The sequence below is a fragment of the Corvus hawaiiensis genome, chromosome 3 (assembly GCF_020740725.1).
Source record: "Corvus hawaiiensis isolate bCorHaw1 chromosome 3, bCorHaw1.pri.cur, whole genome shotgun sequence".
Classification (NCBI taxonomy): Eukaryota; Metazoa; Chordata; class Aves; order Passeriformes; family Corvidae; genus Corvus; species Corvus hawaiiensis.
This window is the reverse complement of record NC_063215.1, coordinates 13,003,962-13,029,892: the sequence shown is the minus strand read 5'-3', so window position 1 is coordinate 13,029,892 and position 25,931 is coordinate 13,003,962. Positions and strand designations below refer to the sequence as shown.

The 25,931-nt window shown below is 38.4% G+C and overlaps 1 protein-coding gene across 3 annotated transcripts in view; it reads right to left on the bottom strand.

Moving 5' to 3' along the window:
* Window positions 1–2,761: 2,761 nt before the first annotated feature.
* Window positions 2,762–25,931, bottom strand: part of NBAS (NBAS subunit of NRZ tethering complex) — a 174,723-nt gene continuing 151,553 nt past the window's right edge. For all 3 annotated transcript variants that reach the window (XM_048297405.1, XM_048297406.1, XM_048297407.1), the window contains 4 exons: window positions 24,626–24,765; window positions 19,043–19,187; window positions 13,015–13,143; window positions 2,762–3,531 (listed from right to left, as the gene is read on the bottom strand). In XM_048297405.1, the coding sequence (XP_048153362.1) occupies window positions 3,256–3,531; window positions 13,015–13,143; window positions 19,043–19,187; window positions 24,626–24,765 (690 nt within the window). In that variant the 3' untranslated portion in view covers window positions 2,762–3,255. The remainder of the gene's footprint in view (window positions 3,532–13,014; window positions 13,144–19,042; window positions 19,188–24,625; window positions 24,766–25,931) is intronic.

Genomic DNA, 25,931 nt, shown 5'->3' with positions numbered 1-25,931 from the left:
TTAAATTTTCTTTGAAACATACACTAATACAGGCTGATCATTCTGGATATATATATACTAAAGTAATACTTCTTCTTACAGGTGAAAGTTTTGAATACAGAATAAATCAGGAATAATCCAGGCTGCAAGGAAAACATTTATCATGGATTTGTAATGCCAGCAAACCAGAAAATGGACAGAAGATCAATATCACTTATTAGAGCTTTATCTACAGCTCAGTTTTAGAGTGACACTAACACAAACTTTCCATGATCCTGAATGAGAATGGTCAGAAAATCTAGCACTGGATTTACCAACCTGAGAACAAAACCTGCAGACCAAAATGTTTCACTGTAATGTACTGAAATATTCTACAGAATAACCCAAGGTTTTTTTGCTGGAGGTGCACATGTTGTTTGTCCACATCTACTGATGGCCACTTTTACTACCTCTTTAAAATTTTTCCTTTCTTTCCTCTGCAATTCCAATATACTTGCTTTACTAGTCTGAGGCTCTTGGAACTGCTAACATAAGAGAACAGAATTAAGGCAATATAGCTGAATGATAGAAATTGGAATTTGGAATGCATGTTAATACATTGATGATATAACCCTCCATAAACACTGAAGGACAGCTGGGACTAGCAAATACAAAAGATAAATTAACAATCTGAAGAATTAAAGCATTGTTAAAAGTCTCATTACAAATCCTGTGCAATGTGGGAAGTAAGGCTGACATCTGATTCATTTTCACAGTCAGTAAAAGCTGGTAAAACAAAGCAGATCTCAAGAGGACAAACATAAAAAGCTTTTCAACATGGGAACAACCAAGATAGTCATCTTTGGAGGTTTTCCAGACCCAACTGAATGTAGGCTGGAGCAACCTGTTCCAGTCATACAGGCACCCTGCCTTAAGCAGGAGGTTATATTACATTACCCTAGAGATTGCTTCCAATGTGTATTATGTCCTCTGGATCTTATAATGTATAATGTTTCTGTACATTATTACATCAAAATTAAATCTGAACATAAGATTAGGCAAAAAATTTTACAGACTGATTTTAAGAAGTGTCTATAAACACAAAACGTCAAACCCTTCTGGTAATGCAGTATAATAAACACATAGAGCCCTTGTTAAAAAACCTCTGAAAACAATAAAAAAATTATTTTGTCTTAATTAAACAGAAGGGCATTTGGAATCAGTGCCTGGTAAAGTTATGGAGCTTATTCTGGGAGATATGTGAAAAACACCTAAAAGACAATGCAGTCACTGCTCAGAGCCGGCATGGCTTCATGAGGGGAAAATCCTGCTTATCCAACCCAATTTCCTTTTACGACAAGGCAACCCACCTAGTTGATGAAGGGATGAGCACTGTAATCTTTTTGGATTTCAGTAAAGTTTTTGGTATTGTCTCTCCTACAGGACAGATCTCTACAGGATCTCTACAGAGTCTGTCCTCAAGGATCCTTCTAGACAAAATGTCCAGCCCCCAGCTGGATAAACACATCATGGGATGAGTGAGCAACTGGGTCATGGGTCAGGCACAAAGGGTTTCAGTGAATAGGGTGACATCAGACTGGTGACCTGTCACTAGTGGGGTTCACCTTGGCCCTGTGCTCTTCAACATCTTCATAAATGACTTGGATGCAGGGCTGGAAGGGACACTGAGCAAGTTCACAGATGATACAAAACTGGGAGCTGTTGACTCGCTTGAAGGCAGAGACCTGGACAAATCACAGGGATGGGCAATCACCAACCATACGAAGTTCAACAAGGGAAACTGACGGAGATTCTGCACCCGAGATGAGGCAACCCTACATGCACAGACAGACTGGGCAATGAGAGGCTGGACAGCAGTGCCACAGAAAGGGACCTGGGGGTCCTGATCAAAGGAAAGTTTAATCTGAGTCAGCAGTGCCCTGGCAGCCAGGAGGGACATCCCTGTCCTGGGGGCATCAGGCACAGCATCGCCAGCCGGGCAAGGCAGGGGATTGTCCCCCTCTGCTCTGCACTGGGGCGGCCTCACCTCGAGTGCTGGGGGCAGTTTTGGGTGCCAGAATACATGAAAGACATTGAGCTATTACAGAGTATCCAAAGGAGGGCCATAAGGATGGTGAAGGCCCCTGAAGGAAAGCCGTGTGAGGAGTGGTCACTTGGTCTGTTCAGCCTGAAGGGGACTGAGGGGAGGCCTCATTGCAGTTACAGCTTCCTTGTGAAGGGAAGAGGAAGGGCAGACACTGATCTCTTCTCTGTGGTGACCAGGGACAGGACCTAAGGGAATGGTCTAAAGTTGTGTCAGGGGAGGTTTAGGTTGGAGATCAGGAAAAGGTTCTTCACCCAGAGGGTGGTTGGGCACTGGAACAGCACCCTGGGAAGTGGTGACAGCACCAAGTCTGACAGAGCTCAAGAAGCATTTGAACAATGCTCTAAGCCACATGGTGTGACTCCTGGCAATGGTCCTGTGCAGGGCCAGGAGTTGGCCTCAATGATCCTTGTGGGTCCCTTCCAACTCAGCATATTGTGTGATTTTGCAAATATACACATTTATCCAATTTTTCAGAACTTAGGGAAAATATAAGCAAATACTTTGAAAATACATTCACAAAAAGTACCAAAAATGTTCCGGATTTGAGATGGGGTTTCCCAAACAGAGGAGAAAAATATCTCTTAAACTTCAGCTCGTCCTCATGAATAAACATCACTAAGGAGAGACAGGAATTTCAGCAAAAGCGGCTGAAGAAAGAAAATATTTATCTAAAAGGCTGAAAGAAGAGACAGTACATTAAATGCAAAATATTTTATTTATTGCAAACAAAAGCTGTGATAACAACATTGCACAATACTGAATTTTAAGGTTTTGAAAGTCTCAAAAATCACTCTTGTGACTTTTTTTTGCTCCATATATATCTTTGTAATTATATTTTTACATTAGTTTTACATTATGACAAGAGTAAATTACTTACAGAAATTAAGACAAATTGTATATAACCTGCTGCCTTACTAATGTTTCATTTATATGTAACCGAGTGTAACCATTTAACGTTGATCTGAAAGGATGATCAGATTCAATGCTTTGCTAATTATACAACAGAATGATACAGTCTGCACCAATAGTTTTTTTTAAACAATTAGAAGCATATGGGAAGTTACTGTGTGCTATGTGTTTTCTACAAAATGTAGGTAATAACTTATTTTGTTACTTCACTGGAACAACAATTTCTCCCTTTTGTGTAAGGTCTCCAGCAAAAAGGCAGACAGATGATAAACCCAACATGTTCAGATCCAATGCTGAACAGCCTGGAGGGCAGCAGTAAAAGTCCTGAGTGCAGGATGGGTCCCTCGATGAGCCATCAGGAGGGACCCAGCTTCTGCATTGAACCCTGCTTCTTTCAGCTGTTTTGCAATTTCCTCCACATCCCAGCCTCCCTGTCCCTGGTTAGCCAGGAGGTGGTCAATAAGGCGTGGGCAAAAGGCAGTGGACATGCACTTCACCACCAACTTAGCATTGAGGAGCAAGGAAAGTATTTCAGCATCACAAGTGGAATCATCAACCTACAAAGAAAGAGAAATTCAAAGTAATTAAAAATTAATTACCAGATCCAGCCATCAGCCAGAACATGTTATGATGATGGTTCTGACTGTACAGTGTGACCTTCAAAGTTAGAGGAGTACTCCCCATGGATTAAAACTACAGGGATACACGCTTTGCATATGTCAGAATATGTAAAGGTATGTCTTTTAACAGTCTACCACATTAATATAAATATATGACCTGCACAAAGTTAAGGAATAAGAATGCTTAACAGTTTGGGATTACACCACCAGCTTTATAGACTTCTCACAGGTTTTAAGTCCCAGTGCAGCACAGATCACACCATTTATCTCCATATCAAGAATGACACTCTTAAGGAAGGTCAGAGCAGAGTATATTAAATTTTGGTCACTTTATATTAATATAGTACATTACATTTCACATGTTAATATAACAGGCAACATTCACAGACTCAATCAGCACTCACAGCAAGGATGAGATTTTTGAAAGAATATATAATATATTTAAAGATGTGAAGCACAGAGCTGCTACCTCTGAGAGACACCCTGGATGCCTGAAAAAATATGGTTACTTGATATATGAGAGCAGAATACTCTCTTGAGAATCTTGTCTGTAGCTTTACAAATAACACTATAGTATTTCAGTTAATTTTGATATATCCTTCCTGGGTTCTTTGAAATACAGTGCGGTGTTAACTTATCACTTAAGGAAGCACAATTGAACAACTACATACAAACAAAAAAAGGAAGGGATCCCCCCCAGAGGGACATTGACAAGCTTGAGAGGTGGCCCTGTGCCATCTTCATGAAGCTCAACAAGTCCCAGTGCAAGGCCCTGCATCTGGGTTGGCACAAGTACAGGCTGAGCAGAGAATGGATTGAGTGCAGCCCTGAGGAGAAGGACTTGGGGATGGTGGTAGACAAAGTCAGCATGACCCGTGCATGTGCCCTTGCAGCCCAGAAAGCCAATTGTATCTTGGGCTGTGTCCAAAGCAACGTGGGCAGCAGGGCAAAGGAGGGGATTCTGCCCCTCTGCTCCCTCAACCTGCAGTGCTGCATTCAGCTCTGGGACCCCCAACATAAAGACATGGACCTGTTGAAGAGAGTTCAGAGGAGGCTGCCAGGATGATCAGAGGGCAGGAGCACCTCCCTTATGAAGACAGAGGGAGACAGTCTGGAGATGTTAAGGCCCCAGAGAGACCTTATAGCACCTTCCAGTACCTAAAACGGGCTACAAGAGAGATAGAGAGGGACTTTTTACAAGGGCATGGTGTGACAGGACAAGGGAAAAAAATGAAACTGTAACAGGGCAGGTTTAGATTAGGTATTAGCAATAATTTATTTACTGTAAGGGTAGCAAGGCACTGGCACAAATCATCCAGAAAAGTTGTAGGTACCCCATTCCTGGGAGTGTTTCTAGGTCAGGTTGAATGGGGCTTTGAGCAACCTGGTCTAGTGGAAGGTGTCCCTGTCCATGGCAGGGGGATTGGAACCCAAACCATTCTGTGATTCTATGGTAAAAAAGGACCAAAGGAGGGGTAGACAGTAATCAGTTTTCAATTACTGCACCATATCAAGTTACAAATAAACTAATAAAATTATGACACATTTAAAAAACAACCTCAACGTTTAAAAGCAAAAAAAAAAAATTGTCTGGTTACTCTCTGCTTCATTTTCCATAAAAATTATGTATTAGGTACCAGCAAGTAATAAACACCCCATGAAACAGTGATTTAGCACCCTTGAAGACCAATTCAACTGCTGCACAGGACCACAAGATGTGACTACTGTATACAGGGTGATTTGGCAGTGACACTTTACAGTTGAAATTAAGCCATTTTTGATCTCATTAGCACAGCACAAGGTCCAGTTTACAAAACAGTTCTAAGAACTGTAGGGATTTCCAGCCTTTAGGCTATCCAACCTGAGTCTTTAATTATTTAATAACTGCCAAAAGTTAACTACAGAAATGTTTTCCTGATGAAGACAGGCTGATCATTAAATAAAATGGGTCAACAAGCAGCTGAACGTGAGCCAGAGTGTGCCCAGGTGGCCATGAAGGCCAGTGGCATCCTAGCTTTTATCAGAAATAGTGTGACCAGCAGGACCAGGGCAGTGATTGTCCCCCCTGTACTGGGCAGTGGTGAAGCTGCACCTCATATCCTGTATCCAGTTCTGGGCCCCACACTTGCAAGAAAGACACTGAGGGGCTGGGGCATATCCAGAGAAGGGCAATGGAGCTGGTGAAGGGCCTAGAGAGTGAGCCATATGAGGAGCTGCTGAGGGATCTGGGGGTGATCATACTGGAGAAAAGGAGGCTCAGGGGAAACATTATCACTCTCTACAACTGCCTGAAAGGAGGTTACAACAAGATGGGAGTCAGCCTGTTCTCGTAATTAACACGTGACAGGACAGGAGGAAGCATCCTCAGGTTGTGCCAGAGGAGGTTTAGATACTAGGCAAAATTTCTTTATAGAAACAGTTGTCAAGCATTGGAACAGGTTGCCCAGGGAAGTGGCTGAGACATGGTTTAGAGTGGACTTTGCAGTGCTGGGTAACAGCTGGACTCAGTGAGACTTCACAGGTATTTTCTAACCTAAACAATTCTGATTCCAAAATTTCTAGCGTTGGCATCTTGCAGCACACCACACAGCATACTAAGCCATTATCCAAACAGCTGCCATCTCTTCTGAAATGAGAGGCTGAAGGGATATTCTCTCCCACCTTGAAGCTCTGTGTTCTCTATTCTTAACCTGTATGTAGGACGGAACTTTACACAGGACTTCACTGTTTGATTTTATGAACATAAAATGCAAACAGTAATTACAGCAGTGAGATTGACAGCAGATGCAAGGTTTAATTTAAAATTTTTTAGGTTACTATTCAGTTAAGGAAAAGTGCTATAGATTAGTGTGATTTCCTATACCAAAAACCTACAACATGGAGAGAAACAAATCTGAAAGAAGACCTTTCCTAGCATAAACCATTAAGCATCTGAACTACGCTATGGGGATGAAGATGCCCATGCAACACACAAGCAGAGAAACTTGTCTGCACTCACAAAGAAATGATCAGTGTGGTTTCACACATTACAAAACAGCTCACAAAAAGGCTCTTGAGTTGTGCCCCATAGCTTATCCTTAGACCCAAATAGATTGGCAGATTTAAACTGATTAACATTTCCCATTTTCTGCCTTGCAAACTGTCTGAAGACCTGGTCAGGAAGAGGAAACCTTTGTAATTTAGTTGTCACCAAGCAACTGGATGGAGACACATGATGGCAACTGGACCCTGTGAATGCATTTCATGCACTTAAGGCCACTGTCTGTTCCACCATCCTTTGGTCAGTCTAAGCAGAGTCTGGCAGGTGTGGGAAGAACACAAAGACACCAAGGTTTAATGAGAATTGCATTTAAAAACAGGCAGCAAGGAAAGTTCAATTGACTATTTATCAGTCTTACAACTCCAGATCATGTCAACTTTTTGGGTATGAACTGCACATGTAGAGACATTTCTAGTCATTAGTTTAAATAAAAATAACAACCTACAGAGATTGTCAATGAATTGATACATGTTTACAAACCTTAATTAAGACACCTTATACTGTTCAGCTTATACTGAACAGCTCTGCTTAAATAGAACTGTAAGATTTTTTTTAATTAAATCAACATAAATGTAGCTTAAGACTACATTTATTTACAATTCATTTTAAATCAGAACAACAAGCATTAAAGTAAAAAAAAATACTAAAACAATATAAAAGGCAAACACACAAAGCATGTATTTTTTTAAAAATACACCATAGAGAGTCTAGTATGTTTTTTATGCAGGAAATTGCTCAGCAAAACGATGACTCTCCAATCTAAAAAAAGAGATGGCCTGGATGGCATAGGGCAGAAAGCAATATCACTAAAATTATGGAGGGATTAATTAAAAACATTACCTCATTAATAAAAAATAAAAAATGAAGCATCAAATTAATCTATTGGGATCAGATTACGAGAAAATAAAAAAAAAGGTTTTTTTCACTGTTGAATTCTCTGTCAAATTATACTGTAAGATGTAAAAGCTCATCCAAGTTTAAGGAGAAATTGCACAAAACCAAGAAAGAAAACCACTGGCAATTAATTAGCAGATATATACAGCTAAAAATAACCAAAAGTTTGGAAAGCAGTATTTCAAAGAAAGAGCCTATGCATCTGCCCTATTTGTACTCCTCACTAGACTTGTAATTCTTCCATCTGTTCGAGCCAGGTTGCTGTTCCAGATGGAATTTTGATCGTCAAAATCTTACATTCAAAAAAATATTAATGGAAATCAACCTCCAGAGTTATTTTTGCTTGCCATACATACCAAATATTAGCCAACAGCAGATCCAGACTGCTAAACACACTACATTTTCATTTTCAAAATCACTCTTTTGAGTCTGTAAGACAGTAAAACCCAGCAAGTAAAAAACCAACCACCTTATTATCCCAGTTTTAAAAAGCCGTTTTTTTCTGGGCAGACAGCTCAGTCAGGATCTTACTAATGAATCACTTCTGATCTGCCTGCAGATGCAGAGCCCTTGCTATCCCAAGACCCTAAGTAGGCCATAAAACTAAGACTATTGCTAATCCCAGAATCACTGTTCCAGTGATAGGAATGCAGCTGACTGCAGTCTAAGCAGGTCTCAGAGGTGCAGGTATCTTCTGCATAAATTAACACCCAGCCACTTTCCATACTGTGTGAATAAACTATGACCCACAATAATGACAAAATCAGAGTGTATATGTCAGAGAAAAATCATTATGCCTATCTAGAACTCCATGCTAAGGGTGCTAAATTTTTCATTAGAGTCAAATCTGGAGGGTTTAAACAGGAGCAGCTTTCACTTTTCATATCCAACTCTCCTTCAGTAGAACTTGACAGTGTAGATTTAGCATGATGCTCACACACAATGTCCATGACAGCAAGTAAAAGATCTAATGGGGATAATTTCATTAAGGGAGAACTGACTTTTCTCCCTTGGCTTTCCTATTTCAGTATTGGCTAATACCTACTTTCAAGCATTGAAGTGTAGGCATTCAAGTGGTACCTTTGCTGTCATAAGAGCACTTGGGAGTACTGCATCCAGGTGTGGGTCCTCCAGCACAAGAAAGCCACGGACTTGTTGGAATTGGTACAGAGAAGGTCATGAAGACAATCTTAGGAGGGCTGGAGCACACCTCCTATGAAGACAGGCTGACAGAATTGGGGTTTTCAGCCTGGAGAAGAAAAGGCTCTGGGGAGACCATATAACAGCCTTTCAGTACAAGAGAGCTGGACAGGGATGTTTTACAAGAGCATGGAGTGATAGGACAAGAGGAAATATCCAATCTAAATCAACCAAACCAGCCAGTAAGAGGGTTGGTTTAGATTTAGTGTTAAGAAGAAATTCTTCACTGTGAGGGTGGAACAGGTTGCCCAGAAAAGTTGTAGACACCCCAGTCCTGGAAGTGTTCAAGGCCAGGTTGGGCTTCAAGCAGCCTGGTCTAGTGGAAGGTGTCCCTGCCCATGCAGGGTTTGGAACCAGATGATCCAATTCCCCATCAGCATTGTTTGTGCAGTTGTACAGAGGTTCTGATATTACCAAGAGGCAATATTTCACCTGTAACTTCTGCATTATAAAATCCACAAGTTACGAAAGGTAAGAGCTGCTGATGACTGAACAGCAGTAAAGAACTGAAACTGCTGTTTCATGGAGTAGTCCCTTCTCTAATACTACTGGAGATAAAAATGCTTTTCATTTTACTCCTTCCTGGAGTATATATCTATAGAACAAATAAATAAGGGGAAAAGAAACCAGTGACATAAAAAATCCTGGAAAAATAAACTAGAGAAAGCTATTTTATCATAATCACCATTACCTTACACAAAATTTAACTATTTCTTTTAAAGATTAAGCCCCATTAAGTGAGTAGTCAGAAATGGCATACACTGGACAACACTAGAAATTCCATTATTCCCCACAATATTTGTGATTTTTCATATTAAATTTTTCAGTAAAACATGTTACAAAGGTAGATTCAGTACTTCATCACTGAAATTATAACATGCAAATGGAACTAAGGTATTATTTCAGACTACAACATTTTTCTGGTGCCAGTTTCTATTAAAAGTATTGATTGAACAAGTATTTGCACTGCTTATATTAACCTCCACTTGTTAGCTGTTTTAACATGATAGGTACCAACAGGCAATAGAATATTTATTTGCTCTGTCAGATGGATAAAAATCAGTTTTCATCTCTGAAAGATAACCAAGTGCACAGACAACACTGAAACCCCTCTCAAAAACAATCTGACTTTTAAGGGCTTATTGGCAGTAATAAGGTTATTTAAGTAAACTGATTTTTTTAAATTACACACTATGCAACACAGAGGAAAAATAGTTATTTCTGTTACTCAGAAAAGGCAAGTAGCAATTCATTAAAAAATACACAATAAAAGAGGGGTCTGCAATTTCAAAAAAAGCTTACGCAAAAACTTGGTTGGTTTATTACAGGCAAAAGCTGTACAATTCCCAGTATCAGCACTTCAGCATCATCCTTAACTGTAAACATCCATAAAGCTGTCAGCAACATACAACAAATGGCTAACTAATACATCCTATCAGCAAGCAAGTGCTGTATTTTTCTCGCAGCCATGTTTGTGAGCTGTGTTAGCACTGGATCAGGGAATCAATAGCTGTGATTCCCCTCTGTCAGATGTTATTTGTCTGTTTCGTGTTTCATGTAAGCAGAAACAGCCTTCCTATGAAAAATTCATTAAGGATTTTACAAAAAGCATTAACAGTCAGAATACTGTTTTTTAAAAAGCAGGCATAGAAAATTATACTGAATAGACAACATTGCCATAGCTAAGTAATATATGCACTTTTAGTACAGCAGCAAATAATGTACTTGTAAGAGATGCATATAAAACAAGGAGGAAGAGGTACTTTTTATACAATATAAGAACAGCTTTTACAGTTAGCACAGCACTTTTCTGTACTTGCTGCTTTTCTAACACTGTCCCATTCAAAGTACTGGCTGAGCTCTATGCCTGATGTAATAAAGTCAATAGTTAAATCTTCATTGACTTAAAGTGAAACATTAGACCAAAGCTAACTGCTCTGAAAATTCTAGGTTATTCAGCACTCTTACAGAACTATGTGCTCAAATTAATACTGAATATAGAAGGAAGAATTAGAAATAGCTTATCAAGCTGCCTCCTGTATAAGAAAGCCAAAAAGAATATTATTTTGGGCATGCACAGGTGTACGAAGTGCTTTATACTAGCAAGAAGCTAATAAGGTTCCTGGCCCTAAAACTCCAATATAATGTAATCAGTGTAGGAAACTGAAAGCTGGAGCACACTAGAAAGAAATGGCCAGTTAAGAGAGCAGTACAATTAGTAACCATTCAGAAAATGCTACTGCACAGCATTATGCTTTCAAAATAGTTAAATAAAATGTACTCGGACAGTAATTCCTGCTGACAAGCTTCAGAATTAGTCACTTATACAGCAGCTTTCATCTGTTAACAAAAAAGTCAATTTTGAAAGCCTAACAAGAACATAGAGATGAGAAAGTGCACGCATGTATCAGATTTGTGCTTGCTTTTCAATGAAATAATCTTGCTTAAAAGTTACAAAAAAGCCTTGCTTTGTAGAAATAAAATCTAAAATTGCAGGTGGTAAAAGAAAACTATCAATGTACTATTGTTTTGGTGGTTAATATTTATGCAATTACTTTTTGTAAAAAAATCAGACAATTTGTGGTTTATTGGTGTAAAAGAAAGGGAATAGGAACACCTATGTGTTCTTAGCTTAGATACCAAACTCTATTAGCAAACACTCCAAATTCAAACTGGATGCTAACAATGCCATTAGAATTTTGCTAGAAGCAGATGTGTGTTACATGTAATATGTCCTGCTACCTTCCATTCTACTGTTTCAGATTTTCATAGAGAACATGTTAAAAAAGGTAGTGCTTCTTCCATTTTAGTAATAAAGCCCTTTCGAAGGAAAATTAGCAATATGTGAAATGGAGCCTTATGCTTCCAGATCCATTACTCCTCTGGCTATTCTTCACCAGTCCTGGAAAGGAGATAGATCATTTCTTAAACTATCCAAAGGATGTAAAAAGAGAAAGCTTCTGAAATACAATATGCATAAAAAGGAAAGACATAGCACGTGAGTAGGAGTAAGTGATGAAGAGAGACTTAAGGGAGAATCCTGGGAAGAAGAGGATGGAGAGTATCTTTCCTGGTTAAAAGAGAATAGTGTGAAAGTAGGGGATATGATTTGCACAGTTTGTAACAACCAAGGAATCTGAAAACTTTGGGGCAATCAATATAACTAGAACAGAGGGTATCCCTAAAAGAAGTTATCATTTTAATCTGAATTCCTACAAATCACGTTTTCAACGCTTTTGTGTTTGGAGGATACTTGTTTTAGAAAGACATATGGTTTCATTTGTTTCTATGTGGGCAGTTTCATTGTGAAGTACCACATGGAAAATATAACATCAATTTTTATTTTGTATCGTAATACACAACCAAAAGCTCCCTAAGATAGGTGCACAATTCAGAAATATTAGAGATGAGGCTTTCCTACCTAAATATTGTAATTCTGGAAATTATCAGTGCAGTCAATTCAGTCAGAGGAGAAAGCCATTCTCTTTCATGAAAAGGTCAGAGACAATTGGTTCCTTCTTTTGTGCAGTAGAATGTTAGATCGCAGACCACAGCTAACATAAAGCCCAAGAAAGTTAGGCTGCACATGCAAAAGTTCAATTAAGAGCTTCAAAAAATTTTAAACCCAGCTTGGCTTTCAGAACAAAGATATAATGCTTTTGCCTAGAGACTTCCATCCTTCTAGGTGTTCCTTCTTACTTGCCGAAAAGCAAATACACAGGGAAAAGACAATAATGTAATGTTATATAGCAATTGACAAATATACAGTAACATCTTTCGGTTCTTGTCCAAAGAAAAAGACAGCATTTAGGTTTTTTCTCCAGAAACTCTCTACAGTATGGAATCAAGTCTGTTTAGAATGGCATGAAAGTCCCCAAACACACCATCACAACAAAACCAGTGACACAACAGCTCTCCAAGTGTATACAGATGCCACAGTTGTCAGAAACAAGCTAAGTCATCTGACATACTGCTATCACTTAACCCCAAAGTGAGGGAATATGAACACAGAGGTAACAATCAATTTCATATAACTGAACAGTTTCTCTTCCACCACATTGACTTAAAAGAGCATACTAAGTAATTTAAAGGAAGTGCTATGAGGTTTAATCACCTCATGTATAAAAGCTCTTACCAGCCCTGTGCTACTGCTCACTGTGGACACAGTAGCTGTGGAAAACCGTAATAATGCTAAGTGTCTCAGTAGTCTCTGCTTCCTACATGAACATAAAAGAGCTAACTTATTACCTCAGACTCTGAAAGGTGGTTCATTCAACTGTTCATACCTTAGCAACAGCTGTTATCTGCTCCAGTGCCACAGCATGAAGGTCTTGGTCTTTGCTTTCTACCAGCAGTTTCAGGGATGGCAGCAGGAGGGACTGGTTAAGCAGCAGCAAACATAATTCTTTTATACACTGAAATAAAAAGTAAACTCTCTCAGTGTGATCTCTGGAGATACTAACATCATCATTCACAATAAAATTTATGAAAATTTTATGTCAAATACAAAATGAAAACCACACTTCCACAACAAATGAATTCCCTGTTGGAAACACCTCTTTGGAAACCTGAAAGAACAGATTTTTAAAAATGTGGAATACTGGTTAAAGTGCAGCATTTGTTAGATTAAGACAAGGCAGGTACTGAATCACCATTACAACCAGGAGTTTTACTGAAAAAAATAACAGAGCAATCACAGCTCTCTGGGACTGATATATTTGTGCTTACTGAAATACTGCAAAGCACAGGAAGAAACTTTTGACAGACACCTGTGACAATTCCGTAACTCAATTATGCAATCAGAAAAGTAGAACAAAATAAAGAGGAAATAACAGTAAATACCAGAGTTCAATAATGCTTCTGTTGCAAAAAGTTTCCAAATTTTATACAGTATTTTATAGACAATTAAAGCTTAGCAAATTAACTTTCTGTCATTCATCTAGTTTCCTGTATTTTATGTATTTTATAATACAGCATAAATTTAGCATCACACAACTTCAAGACAAAACTGACCAGAAAATATCTTCTAAAATAAAAAGATCCCTCAACAAATCTACTGTGCACTTCCAAAACTTTACCCTGTCCCTTAATTAAACAACCAAACAACACATCCTACATGTAATTTTTGAGTTGTTTTATTTTCCTCAATACTGCAGTGATTTGTTCATTTATACATCAAAAAGTATTTAAACAGACGAATTATATTATAAACCAAATTGCAACTTCCCTTTCCCTTTCTGTCATTTCTGAGAATTTAGGTTGCTTGTCCCAACCACTTCCCAATGAGGCCCATCAGAGATGTCCCGTTTTCCAAGGCCCTTTACACTAGGGACTCTGGATGTTGTATGGCAGTTACATTGAAAATGCTATCCATCTCTTAAGAGATGCTCTCTGTTTGACTCCCAACAATTTCAGAGCAATTGTCAAAGGAGTTCATCAACTAAATACTAAGCTGAGAGAATGCAAGTCATGTATTTTTTATGTCTTTTGAAATTTAATGATAACTGTAACAATTTAATGACCAAGATGATCCACACATTTAGTAGCACAGTTTCAGTAGCTGTGAGCCTAAAAGCCTAAAAATTATTTGAAGATGAGATGTTAAATATTCCAATTGCAATTTACTGCATAGACACCTGACTTTGCTTGGGACAGGGAGCTCTCTGGCTGTACTTGTTCAGTCTTTTCTCAGTTTACATCTTAAAGAAACACAGCCTAGAATAATATATTCCACCACACTAAGCTCTGAGTCACTATGGCAAGGCTTCTTCTCTTACTCAGACTTGTTCCTTTAAACTTGTATTCAGTACTGCTACTGATGGTCAATGCTTAGAATCAGAGAGTATGCTGAGTTAGAAGGGACCCACAAGGATCATTGAGGCCAACTCCTGGCTCCGTACAGGACACCCCAAGAGTCACACCCTGTGCCTGAGAGCATTGTTCAAATGCTTCTTGAGCTCTTGTCAATCTTGGTGCTGTCACCACTTCCCTGGGGAGCTGTTCCAGTGTCCGACCACCCTCTGGGTGAAAAACCTTTTCCTGATATCCAACCTAAACCTCCCCTGACACAACTTTAGACCATTCCCTTAGGTCCTGTCCCTGGTCACCACAGAGAAGAGATCAATGTCTGTCCTTTCTCTTCTCCTCACGAGGAAGCTGTAACTGCAATGAGGTCTCCCCTCAGTCTCCTCCAGGCTGAACAGATCCAGTACCCTCAGCCACTCCTCATACGGCTTCCCCTCAAGGCTCTGCACCATCCCCACAGCCCTCCTCTGGACTCTCTCTAATAGCTCAATGTCTTTCATGTATTCTGGCACCCAAAACTGCCCCCAGCACTCGAGGTGAGGCCGCCCCAGTGCAGAGCAGAGCGGGACAATCCCCTGCCTTGCCCGGCTGGCGATGCTGTGCCTGATGCCCCCAGGACAGGGATGTCCCTCCTGGCTGCCAGGGCACTGCTGACTCAGATTAAACTTTCCTTTGATCAGGACCCCCAGGTCCCTTTCTGTGGCACTGCTGTCCAGCCTCTCATTGCCCAGTCTGTCTGTCCATCCAGAGTTGCCCCATCCCAGGTGCAGAATCCGGCACCTTCCCTTGTTAAACTCCACACGGTTGGTGATTGCCTATTTCTGTGATTTGTCCAGGTCTCTTTGCAGTCAACAGCTCCTCCCAATTTAGTGGCATGGGCATGCTTGTTGTGAATGATATGACATGGATCAAGGAATAAGAAGACTAAATAAATACATTAAGCTTTGTCTGATCGTTCATATGCTTATTAAACTTCTGTTAATCTCATATTCCACTGTGTTTCTTTTGAGCTGCATACCTTCCAGCAAACTTACTGAATGAAAAGTTATGGATTTGCTCTACACCTCTTCTTTTCTTGAAAATGTGTATTCACAGCAATAGATGCAACTTATATTCAGAAAAACAAATTCTGAGAGTCACAAAATACATAATCTGAGCAAAGCAGCAATTTTACCATGCTTGGTAACATTCTCCTCTCAAAACCAGCTCAACAAATTGAATAACTTTCTGCCTGATGGTAGCATGTCTAGCAGACATACTCAGTCTTAACTACCATGCCCAAGTACAGAAGAAGTCATAATCTCTTTTGAAGTAGAAATACACATTCCAACAATTGCATTTCTTTTTCCACAGGAAGGGACTTGACAGCTTGCCAGCCACTAAAGACTGTCCAAATAGTACAAGTATCAACTTGTATCACTGCCACTAATGATTGAAGGGCTGCTCTGGACAGGAATTGAAAACCCGAGCCCAAGAGGGAAGTCATCACCCACAGCACTTCTCAGAACAACGTAAGTGGGTTTCTATTCCACAGTGAGCACTTGAAAGCATTCAAGTGTCAGCTGCCTGCCATGAGAGGCTCTGCTTAGAAGGGGTTTGATGTTACCTGTGAGAGGGTCAACAGAAGGCCCAATTCAAAACCTGAACTACCAGGATTTAGTTTAAACTTTAGTAAGGTAACTTTTGTCTTCTATCTAGTTTTCAATGGTTCACCATGACACCAGTGAGGCAAATAAGCCATATGTCATAGGAGTCTGTTTTGGGTCCAGTATTATTCAGTATTTTCATGAATGGCTTGAAGGGCTGGATAATGAATACAAACAGCATTACATCTAGAGAGGCTAAAAGAAGACTGAAAAGCAGCATTTAAATTCAACATTATCTGAAGATGATAAGCAGACACAACCATGCATGAACAAAATCACACAATGTAAAATCATATATAAATCCCAGGAAAAACTAGCTACAAAAATTAGAAAAAAGGAACTGGCTGCTGTGTTATTCTGGGAGATAAGTATCTCATAGCCACTAGGACCCCAGGGTGATTACAGATAAGGGACTACATGCATTCTCCCATGTTAACTAACACATGACCCACAGGCTGATAGAACAACATGAGATATTCAGAGGAGTCACATTTTTACCATTACCAGGGGGAGAAGGATTTATCCCTTTCTAGAGAGATTAATCAGGCAGTGCAGATGTTGGGCAATCCAAACATGTGTCTTCCAGGCAAAAAAAACAATGGTTTTTTCCACTAAAAGGAATGGAAATATCTATCCATTGAATAATGCAAATTAAAGCCCAAAACAAATAAACAAAAAACCCCCACAAAAATACCCCCCCCAAAGCAAACACACACATAGATACAAAGATTAAAGCTATGTAATTATCCAAAAGACATTTAAAAAAAAAAGAACTTGGCTTAAAAAACTAGATAGACTAGTAGGATATGGAATGAAAAAAAGAGTGAAACCCTTCATGATTATATCCAAAGATGGTTTTTCTAACTTCTAGACCACATGACTTGAAGTTACATGTGTTTTCCATTACAGCCTTTGAACTTGGCAAGGTTGTAATGGGAGAGAACTTGAATGGCAAATGTCATTAATGATAATTAACTGGTTTCAGTTTTTAGAATTCCATCATTCCAGATTTGTCTTCTTAATCAGTGTATTTACTGAAATGTGAAATCATCTACACAGGTTAATCGTCAGTGATCAGATTTTCATCTTATTCAGCCACACGATTGCAAATCTGACATTTAAGCACTTAAGTACTGTAGCCATATATACAAATAAATTACTTACATTTGTAGATGCTATTCCCCTGTCTTCCCAAGTCGTGACTTACAGGAGTACAGCCTGTGTTTGTAGGTAACTGTACAACTACACATTTTAGTGCAACTCTTTGTTACTGCACAGCGTTATAGCCATAAAAAATGTATTTTACATCAGTAAGACTGTTTAAAGCTTGAAGATCACAGTAACTTCATATCTGTACCTGTATATTCATACTTACATGGTGGGCTCTTCTGACATCCTGTACCATTAACAAAATACCAGAGGAAGGCACCTCCAACCAAAGCTGTCTACCAATACCAAAACTGTGTGTGAAGAGTGACATGTCATGGAGATCAAGAAAAAGTTTACTCAACTAAGAGAAATGCAAACCATGACCCTTCTTGAGGAGAACCTGGTGAACTGAGTGCTGTATGACAGTGACACTCAGTGGGGTTTACCTCCCTGGATCACTGAGGTGAGGCAGAACATTCTACTGACAAAGTTCAGCTGCTCCTATGCACATTAAGATTGTTAGTTTACAAGCTACAATGCATTATTTCAACACCTTATAAAGAAAAGCTACATATAATTATACCAGTCTCAGGGATACAGAGACCTGCCTTCCACTGAAGAGTTTTGGTGGGATGAATAAATTAATAAATGTACTTATCATTTCAGCTTACTGCCACCTTCTGGAATAGTGTTTTACATAGAGTTCTGAACTTGACTCAGATCAGTGTGTTGGACTAGAAAAAAAAACAACCCAACAAACAAAAGCCCACACACCCACCTGTCTGTATCTTAAACAGAATGTGTTGTTTTTATTCTGCTTCTCTTCCTAACATCAGCTGTTTTCTATAACAGACAGTGACTGTGTAAAGATAATTATAAGAGATTAATCAGCCTACTAAAAATATGCATGTCTACTCTGAAATTGTGTGAAGTTTATTAAGAACTTTTCCAGTCTGTCTTCATTAATATACAGTGTTTACATACAAAACACTTCAATAATTTTATACATAAAGAGGTACTTGTATTGAAGTATGCATACACAGTTAGGGAAAACAAGTTAGAAAATCACAGTTATTACTTATTCATTACTTGTATATTACGGTTCTTTTCAATCACCATGTTTTTCAGGGATTCCTCACTAAATTTTTATGCATTTATTAGTAAGAGAATTACTGATAATTTAAGTAACAGTTTTTTCAACACTGACTTAAATGACAATAGATTATTAAAGCCTTTCTACAAATACATTAAAGAATAATATACTGGAATAGACCTATAAAGATCAGCTAATCCAACTCAAAGCAAGTCCAACAATATCAAACTGCCTGTGACATGATCCAGTCAAGTCCTAAATAACTCCAAAGACAGACTCTCCTTGTCTCTTCTAGGCATCCACCTGTTCTATTATTTCACTATTTTAAAGGTGAAAAATGTTTTCCTTGGGTGCAATAGGAGATTTTGATGGTGTAACATGTCTCTATTGCCTCTTGTGCTGTAACTGAGCATCTCTGAAAAGAGACTAATTCCTCCACTCCTCATTTGACTACTTGAAGATATGATCTCCCACAGTCACCTCTTCTCAAGACAGATTGAACTTAGTTCTCAGCCTCTCTGTTAGCTCTCCACTGGACTTGATCCAGTATGGCAACATCTTACTTGTAGCTGGGACCTTGAAACAGGACTCATAAACAGGATACCCAAAGTTAAAACTTACCTTGACAGGGAGCATGTGCTTTGTCTCATACAAAGAACGGCAGATTTTCAAAATTTCATTTCCTGTGTTCTCCTTTTCCTCAGGTGGGCACCTCTGCAGCATAACAGTCCCCAGTTTCACCCAGGGATTATCATCTGTGCACGATCTGCCCAGTAAAAAAAGAGATGTATATAGAATATAAATATACATACACCATTTTCTGTAGGCTGCTTCTCATGTGTGACTTAAAAGTACAACCTCATGAAAGAAAGATGAAAGTTTTGAGACAAGTTACTGTCCGTAATGCCATCACTCCTTCAATGCAACAAAGAAGTTTAAATTACTTGGAATTATGACATGCTTATTACAAACCCTGAGGAACTATATTTCAGATAAAGACTGATCAAACTGGAATAGCACAGGATCTTCTCCTGGCCTAACACCAGCTGATTTCCCAAGTAGAGTGGTATTGAGGGAGGGGTGACAGGAATCTAGCATTCCTAATTTTGTTTGCTTTGATCACATTCTAACAGCTTCTGTTTCTCAAGTATCTGTCTCTTGCTTCTGAGAGGAAAAAACATAGCCAGATTCACATTTTTATTTTCAGGTCCAATGAATACAAACAGAAATAAACTTTTCTCCATAGCCCATCCAAAAAGGGTAGGAAAGTGAAATTACATGCTAGTAGATATGGATACAGTTACATTTATTTTACATATTTAAAATGTTCTTTTAATTCCACACAGAACTTCACGCTATGTCACCATTACAGAGTCAGACATAAACAGATGGCAGACAGTAGATCGAAGCACATTTCATCATGCAAGATGGCAAAGGCAGTGTTTACTGTGAAGTTTTGTTGCTGTAACATTTTTTCACCTATAGCCATTATTTGGTAGATCATGGAGATGTTTTGGATACTTTTTTCAGGAATAGGTATAATGGCTGGATATATAGGTATACAGGACTGGATGTACTGACAGAAATGGGTAGCAATCCACTTTTAACTGACAGCACAAAGTGCAACACCGGAACACATCTACACTGCCATTTTTCTAACATAAACTAAGTTGATGTATTTCAATTTCTACCTACAACAGGCTAAAATGATGAACAATCACAGCTTTTATCATGATTATATTAAGCCACAATAATATAAACTCTATGTTCATCTGCGCATAAACTTAAGAAGTGACAAAAGGCATTTTAAAAACTACCCCATCAATTACCCCATCAATCTCTCTGGTCAGTAATCAGCATCCCAAAGACATGGGAAACTTTCCACTTCAGCTTGAAAAAAAAAACAAAACAAAAAAACTAAACTCACAGCAAGACCAAAAGTGGCAGTTTGGTGTTACAATTTAGTGTGAATTCAGATACTTACTCAGTACATGTGACAAGAAGCAGTAAAGTGCTGTCAAAGTGCTGCTTTTCATAGTTATTATTTTGCAGCAATTGTTAAAGCAGCGCATTAATATAATTGTAAATGGAGTCTGCTAAGAGAGTCTGTTGGATTGACATATACCAAGTGTCTGACAAACTTGGAGAGAACAACCACCAATATCTACTATTTCACACAGAAAAGCTCTCTCCTGCTCATCGTCCACTTTCAAAAGTACACACTGTAAACAAGTAAAAGCAGCTCCACACGCAGCTGTCATTACAGCCCAACATGAAAACCAGACAGAGAAGCTAGGAGTGGGCAACTTTGAATGCAAATTAAATAGAAGTCATTGTCTTTCTTCCTTCTGACAACTTAATTGAGCCTTTCCATCAGTCACAGTCACTGAGCACAGAGCTGTCATAAGTCTGGCTGGGAACAGGAGAGCTCCTCCTCTCAGCTCCTTTCAATGTGACACATCGAACCCCAAGATACCAGATTATTCAACAAACAGAACACGAGGCACTGAATCTGTGAATCCCCAGTAAGGGCAGGAGAAGAAAAAAAACCTGCAACTCCGTATTTGCCACTGGTTAAAGGGATAGCTCCTTCTATGTGATCCACTTCTTGCTTAGAGGCACAGAGTCAAAATGAATTTCCATTTCTATAGCTGCTGCCCTTGGAGTACACTAAAAAAATCTGTAAGAATTTCCCATTAGAAAAAGGAAACAAAAATCACACTACAAAACAAAAATAACCAGAAAGATGCAAGGCCATCAAGGCTTTCCATATGCAAATTTATTTAAGTATCAGATTATATTGTATACATATATAAAGCTTTTCTCATCAAAATTCTTTATAACTATTTCAAATATTCCTGTGAACTATTATCAACTACCTGCTATCTCTAATTAAAACCAAAATTAAGTTACCAAAATCTGACACCTACAGGCAGAATTCAGTCTTCTTCTCTCCTGAATTTTACTTCAGTTCAACTGTGGTTATAAAAAAAAAAAAATTCTCATCATGAAAAAAGAATTTATTTCAAAACCACCTTAATTTTTTCCCCAAAGCCAAAAGAGGAAAATCTGGGATTAAGATTTAAAAAGTGAACTAAGGTACTGAGTCTCTAACACTCTAACACAATTATTTCAGTTTCAAAACACCTTATCAATATTTATAATAAATATAAAAAATGCCTTTTGAATGTAGGTAGCAAGTTCCAAAGGACTGCAGAGCTTCAGGTACTGTCAATAATTTTTTTAAGAAACACCTTTATGAAATGTTTAAAATGACATCTGACTATGAGACACCTGGGTGGAAAAGCATGCATGCATAACAAAAGGGTATGAAAATAAAATTTTAAAAAGTGTACAGCTTTGAGTGCTGACTGAAACAACCAAGCTACCTCTCTGCTATCTCACAGTAAACACAGCATATTACAACATGAAGAGAATAACAGTTGTGATAATAACTATTATTGTAAGTGGAGTGTTTTAGAAAACAAGAACTCAAAAAAGCATTAAGAAGTATGGATTTACTAACATAGAGGTTACAAAAATTAAAAGCCTACCAAAAACCCCCTCTTCCTTAGTTCTTTTACTTCTCCTTCCTTTTAAGCCTTCATAGAATGTAAACTGTGTTTTCCAGCTTTATATTCAATTGTAAGTATTAGATATTTACTGCTTGATTGAAAACCTAAATTCTAAGTATTCACACGACTCAGACTTAAACACCCCAGTTCCTGTAAGGATCATTACACTGGCTACAAACAATAAGCAATAATGACCTCTTCCGAAGGAGAGAAGGAAAAAAAGAGTAAACAAGTGTCCTGGGTTGCAGTATATTCTATTACCATCCTCATGAGCTGTTGAAACCAGGAGGGGCAGTGTTTCCTTGCCTCCTGCCCCCAGACTATCTTCTGTTAATGAGCGAAATCAACACCTGGCCTCATGACTCATTACCCCATTGTGAGATGCTCCACCCAGAGGGAGGAACCAAGCATTCCATCCTGGATATAATGGATTCCCAGAGGACAGGAGCTACATAGCCACCACTCCACCTTCTGAGGAAGAGCAGACCCTTCTACAGGATAAATGCTTCAACAGAACCACATCCATCACTTCAAAGGACTGCAGCCACCATTTTATTGGACTGCTATCACCAGCCTAACTAACAGGGTGTCAGGCTGTATCCTGGCTCTGTCAGTTTGAACCAGTGTTTTCTGCCTCTTTTTTTTTAATTTCCCTATTAAATTGTTATTCTGACTTGGTGACTCCCACTGGTTTGTTTTCAAACTAGTACAACAAACATGTTAATACATATAGTTTTGACTTCTTGATGTTTTCCTCTTTGCTCAAAAATTTGTTAGTACAACTTGCTTTAAAACGATTTTTGAGAACACCACTAACAAAACAGTTCCTGTTCTTTACTTCCAATCATCCTAAAGACAGGCTTTTCAGGAACACATATACACACACATATATAAACCCCTAGGCTGCTAAAAAGAGTTGAATGCTGTTAACATGGAATTATGCAACAGGGGGAGAAGAGGGAAGAATTGTGACTATGTAACAGCCTAGGAGCCATAACTACTTTAGACTCTGAATGAGTTACGATACAGGTGATCTAAGTATTTGCAGAAATTTTCACTTCCAAGATTGCTGAAGTCTAAGAGGTATCCCACTTCTGAAATTTGATCCAGAGTTAGTTGTGACTATACCTTTTTTCTTTTACTATCCTTCACTTTAGGAAGGCAGCCTGAAGGAACATAACACCAAGAGGGAGATGCAATTACGTAATTTGTTGTGTCCTCTGTTACAGAGTAGTAGGTAAGAACTGCCTATATTCAAGAAGGGTTCTCCTTTCACAAACTCTAGTCTTTCTGTTGAACCCAAGGAAAAATGATTTTGCTAACTGCAGCAGTATTTCACTTGAACTTTTGTTCTGTAAATTTTGTTTTTTGTTAAAGGTAGTGCGTAGATTAAAAAAATTTGACAGTTCCCACAAATTGTGAGGCATCAATTTTCAATTACAATCAAATCCAAAACTTCAAATGGAAGTTGAAACATGAATTTGTGACAAATCACGAAGCAGTCCTTGTAATTCTTAATGTATTGAAGACCATTTTTGGCTTGTAAACCTGTCACTAAAGAATTTAGATTAATGCTCATCCAGAAGTTCCAAACAAACTGTAGGCTTGAATGTGAAAAACCTTTACAGATTACCTTGTAACCCACCAGTTCTCTACTCATGAACAAGTTACCTTTCAGAAAAAGATAAGCCTTAACTTTTTTTAAAAATCAATGCACATAAACACTTTGGGGAATGTAGTCTCCAAGTTAAAACAGGTTGTAATCAATACTCCTAAGTAATCCAAAATAAACACCAGTTAATGACTCTAACCTACCTATCGTCAGACATGGCTAGCCAAAAGTTTAGTAATACTACTGCTCTCTGAAAGATATGTGACCCTTGCCTCTTTATTTGAATCCTTATATCTTAGAAGTGATTAGCAGTTACAGAATACAACAGTTAAATTTTTCACTTTCAAATGTATTCAGAAAGTCACAGACAAAACCCAAAGAAATGATAAACTATAGTGTAGTCTGGATGTTCCAAATTACTTTTCCAGTTAATATCCATTTTGATGGGCGCAATTCTGAAGTCTTATAATTATTTTAGTCTTAAACTGTTTTGGATGCTTTATTCAGAAACAGAAATAATGGGTAGTGGATCTAGACAAGAGAAGTGCCATTGTGTGGTATTATTACCCTCCCAGACCTCTGGCAGACAGTCTGCCACATCCATTTGAACATCACTTTTCAAACACCTTTCTGCAAAGTGTAACTTTGAATAAACAGAACAGTCAGAACTCTCCATTCTTTTTTAACGGATTTTGTTTATACTGTTAAAAGCAAGAGCAAAATATGTACCTTGAAATTTAAGTAGACAGAACCCTCTCCTGTGCAACAGTTCAGACAATAAAACATTTTTCTCCCTTCCTCCATGGCACAGACTACATATAATGTATATATAATTTTTACAAGACACTGATTGATTCAATTCTGCTTTAAATAAAACATATATTCCTCCCAGCATGACCCTTTCCAAAGGGCATACTCCTACCAGCCATGTTTGAATTATTTGACTGAAAACACCATGATATCAAGCAAGAAGACTCTGAACTCTTTTGTTACATGGTCGTTTGAAGAAATGCTCACCCATTGCTCCTGTCCATCGGTGGCCAAGCCTGAAGCAGTAAGACCAAGTGCTGAAACTCAGGCAGACTCTGACTGGACTCCAAAAGTCCCAGGAAGAGTTTGTACCTTTTGTCTTCATTTTCAATATCTGTTATCTCTACCTGAAGGAGACAAAAAACAAACTAACTAACTAACCCAATTTTTTTTTTTCCCCCTCAGAAATCAATGATACAAAAGCAATTGAAACGATCTGTGAAGAAAACCACTGTTCCAAAACAATGCAAGAAACACAGCGACCATAATTTTCCCAGAAACCTGTTTTCTTACCTCTCATTTTCAACCACATGCAAATAAAATGGGAGAACACAAAGTGGAATGACTTAGGTGGACATTCCTAGAACAATGTAACCCCACACAAGTACATTCTTTGATTAGTTCAGAAGATCTTATCCCTGTCTTCTTCAAACAACCGAAAATTCCTTAAATTTCTTTTTTTCAACGTATAGACATACACACACACACACCTTTTCAAAGAATGACTATGTCCAGTGCTTTCCTAATATATATTACTCTCACTCACCTATGAAATTTCAATTGTTTTATCTGAATTTACAGCAGCTCATCTTTTCTCACCTAGAAAGGAGCCCTGAAAGATGCTCCTAAATTCATCTACCCAGCAAAGAACATTCGCTAACAAATAATACAGCATTTCTCTGCATAGGTGTTTGAACAAAAGAAAAACGAAACCCTACACCCCCATCAGCTCCCAGACAATTCTGTCTCGGGACAGGTGTGTCTATCTCTGTTGAAAACCTGCAGCTTTTGCCCAGACTTGAATTCATTCCAGTTGATGACAGGTTCTTTTAAAAATAATTACTGCCTGCAGTTCCACAGTAAAAGTGTGCAAGGTAAAAGGTCTGACTGTTGAAGGAAGGTTGCTGTAAATAAGACCAACTTGCTACTAAATGAGAAGTAACTTCTGTTTAAAAGTTTGGCTATCACACCAGGAGGGCTTTCACAAATGGAATAGCAATTCACTGTTTACCCAACAAACACAAGTTTTTGGAGTTTAAAAATTATTTGTTACAATAACAAGGTAGCTTCCTCTGTCTTATTAACACATTCTAACACTGATTTTTTTTTGCAGAGTCCAGAAACTTTCAGAATATCAAACATTTCAGCTTCATCTTATAATTCTGCTGAAGATAAACAGCATTAAATGTTAACTTTTCTGTTTCAGCCCAAGTAGTTCTAAGACATCAAACATGGACAAAGTTTTCCTTAGTTCTACAGCCACTCTGGAAGATTAAAGATCGCATCCCAGTCT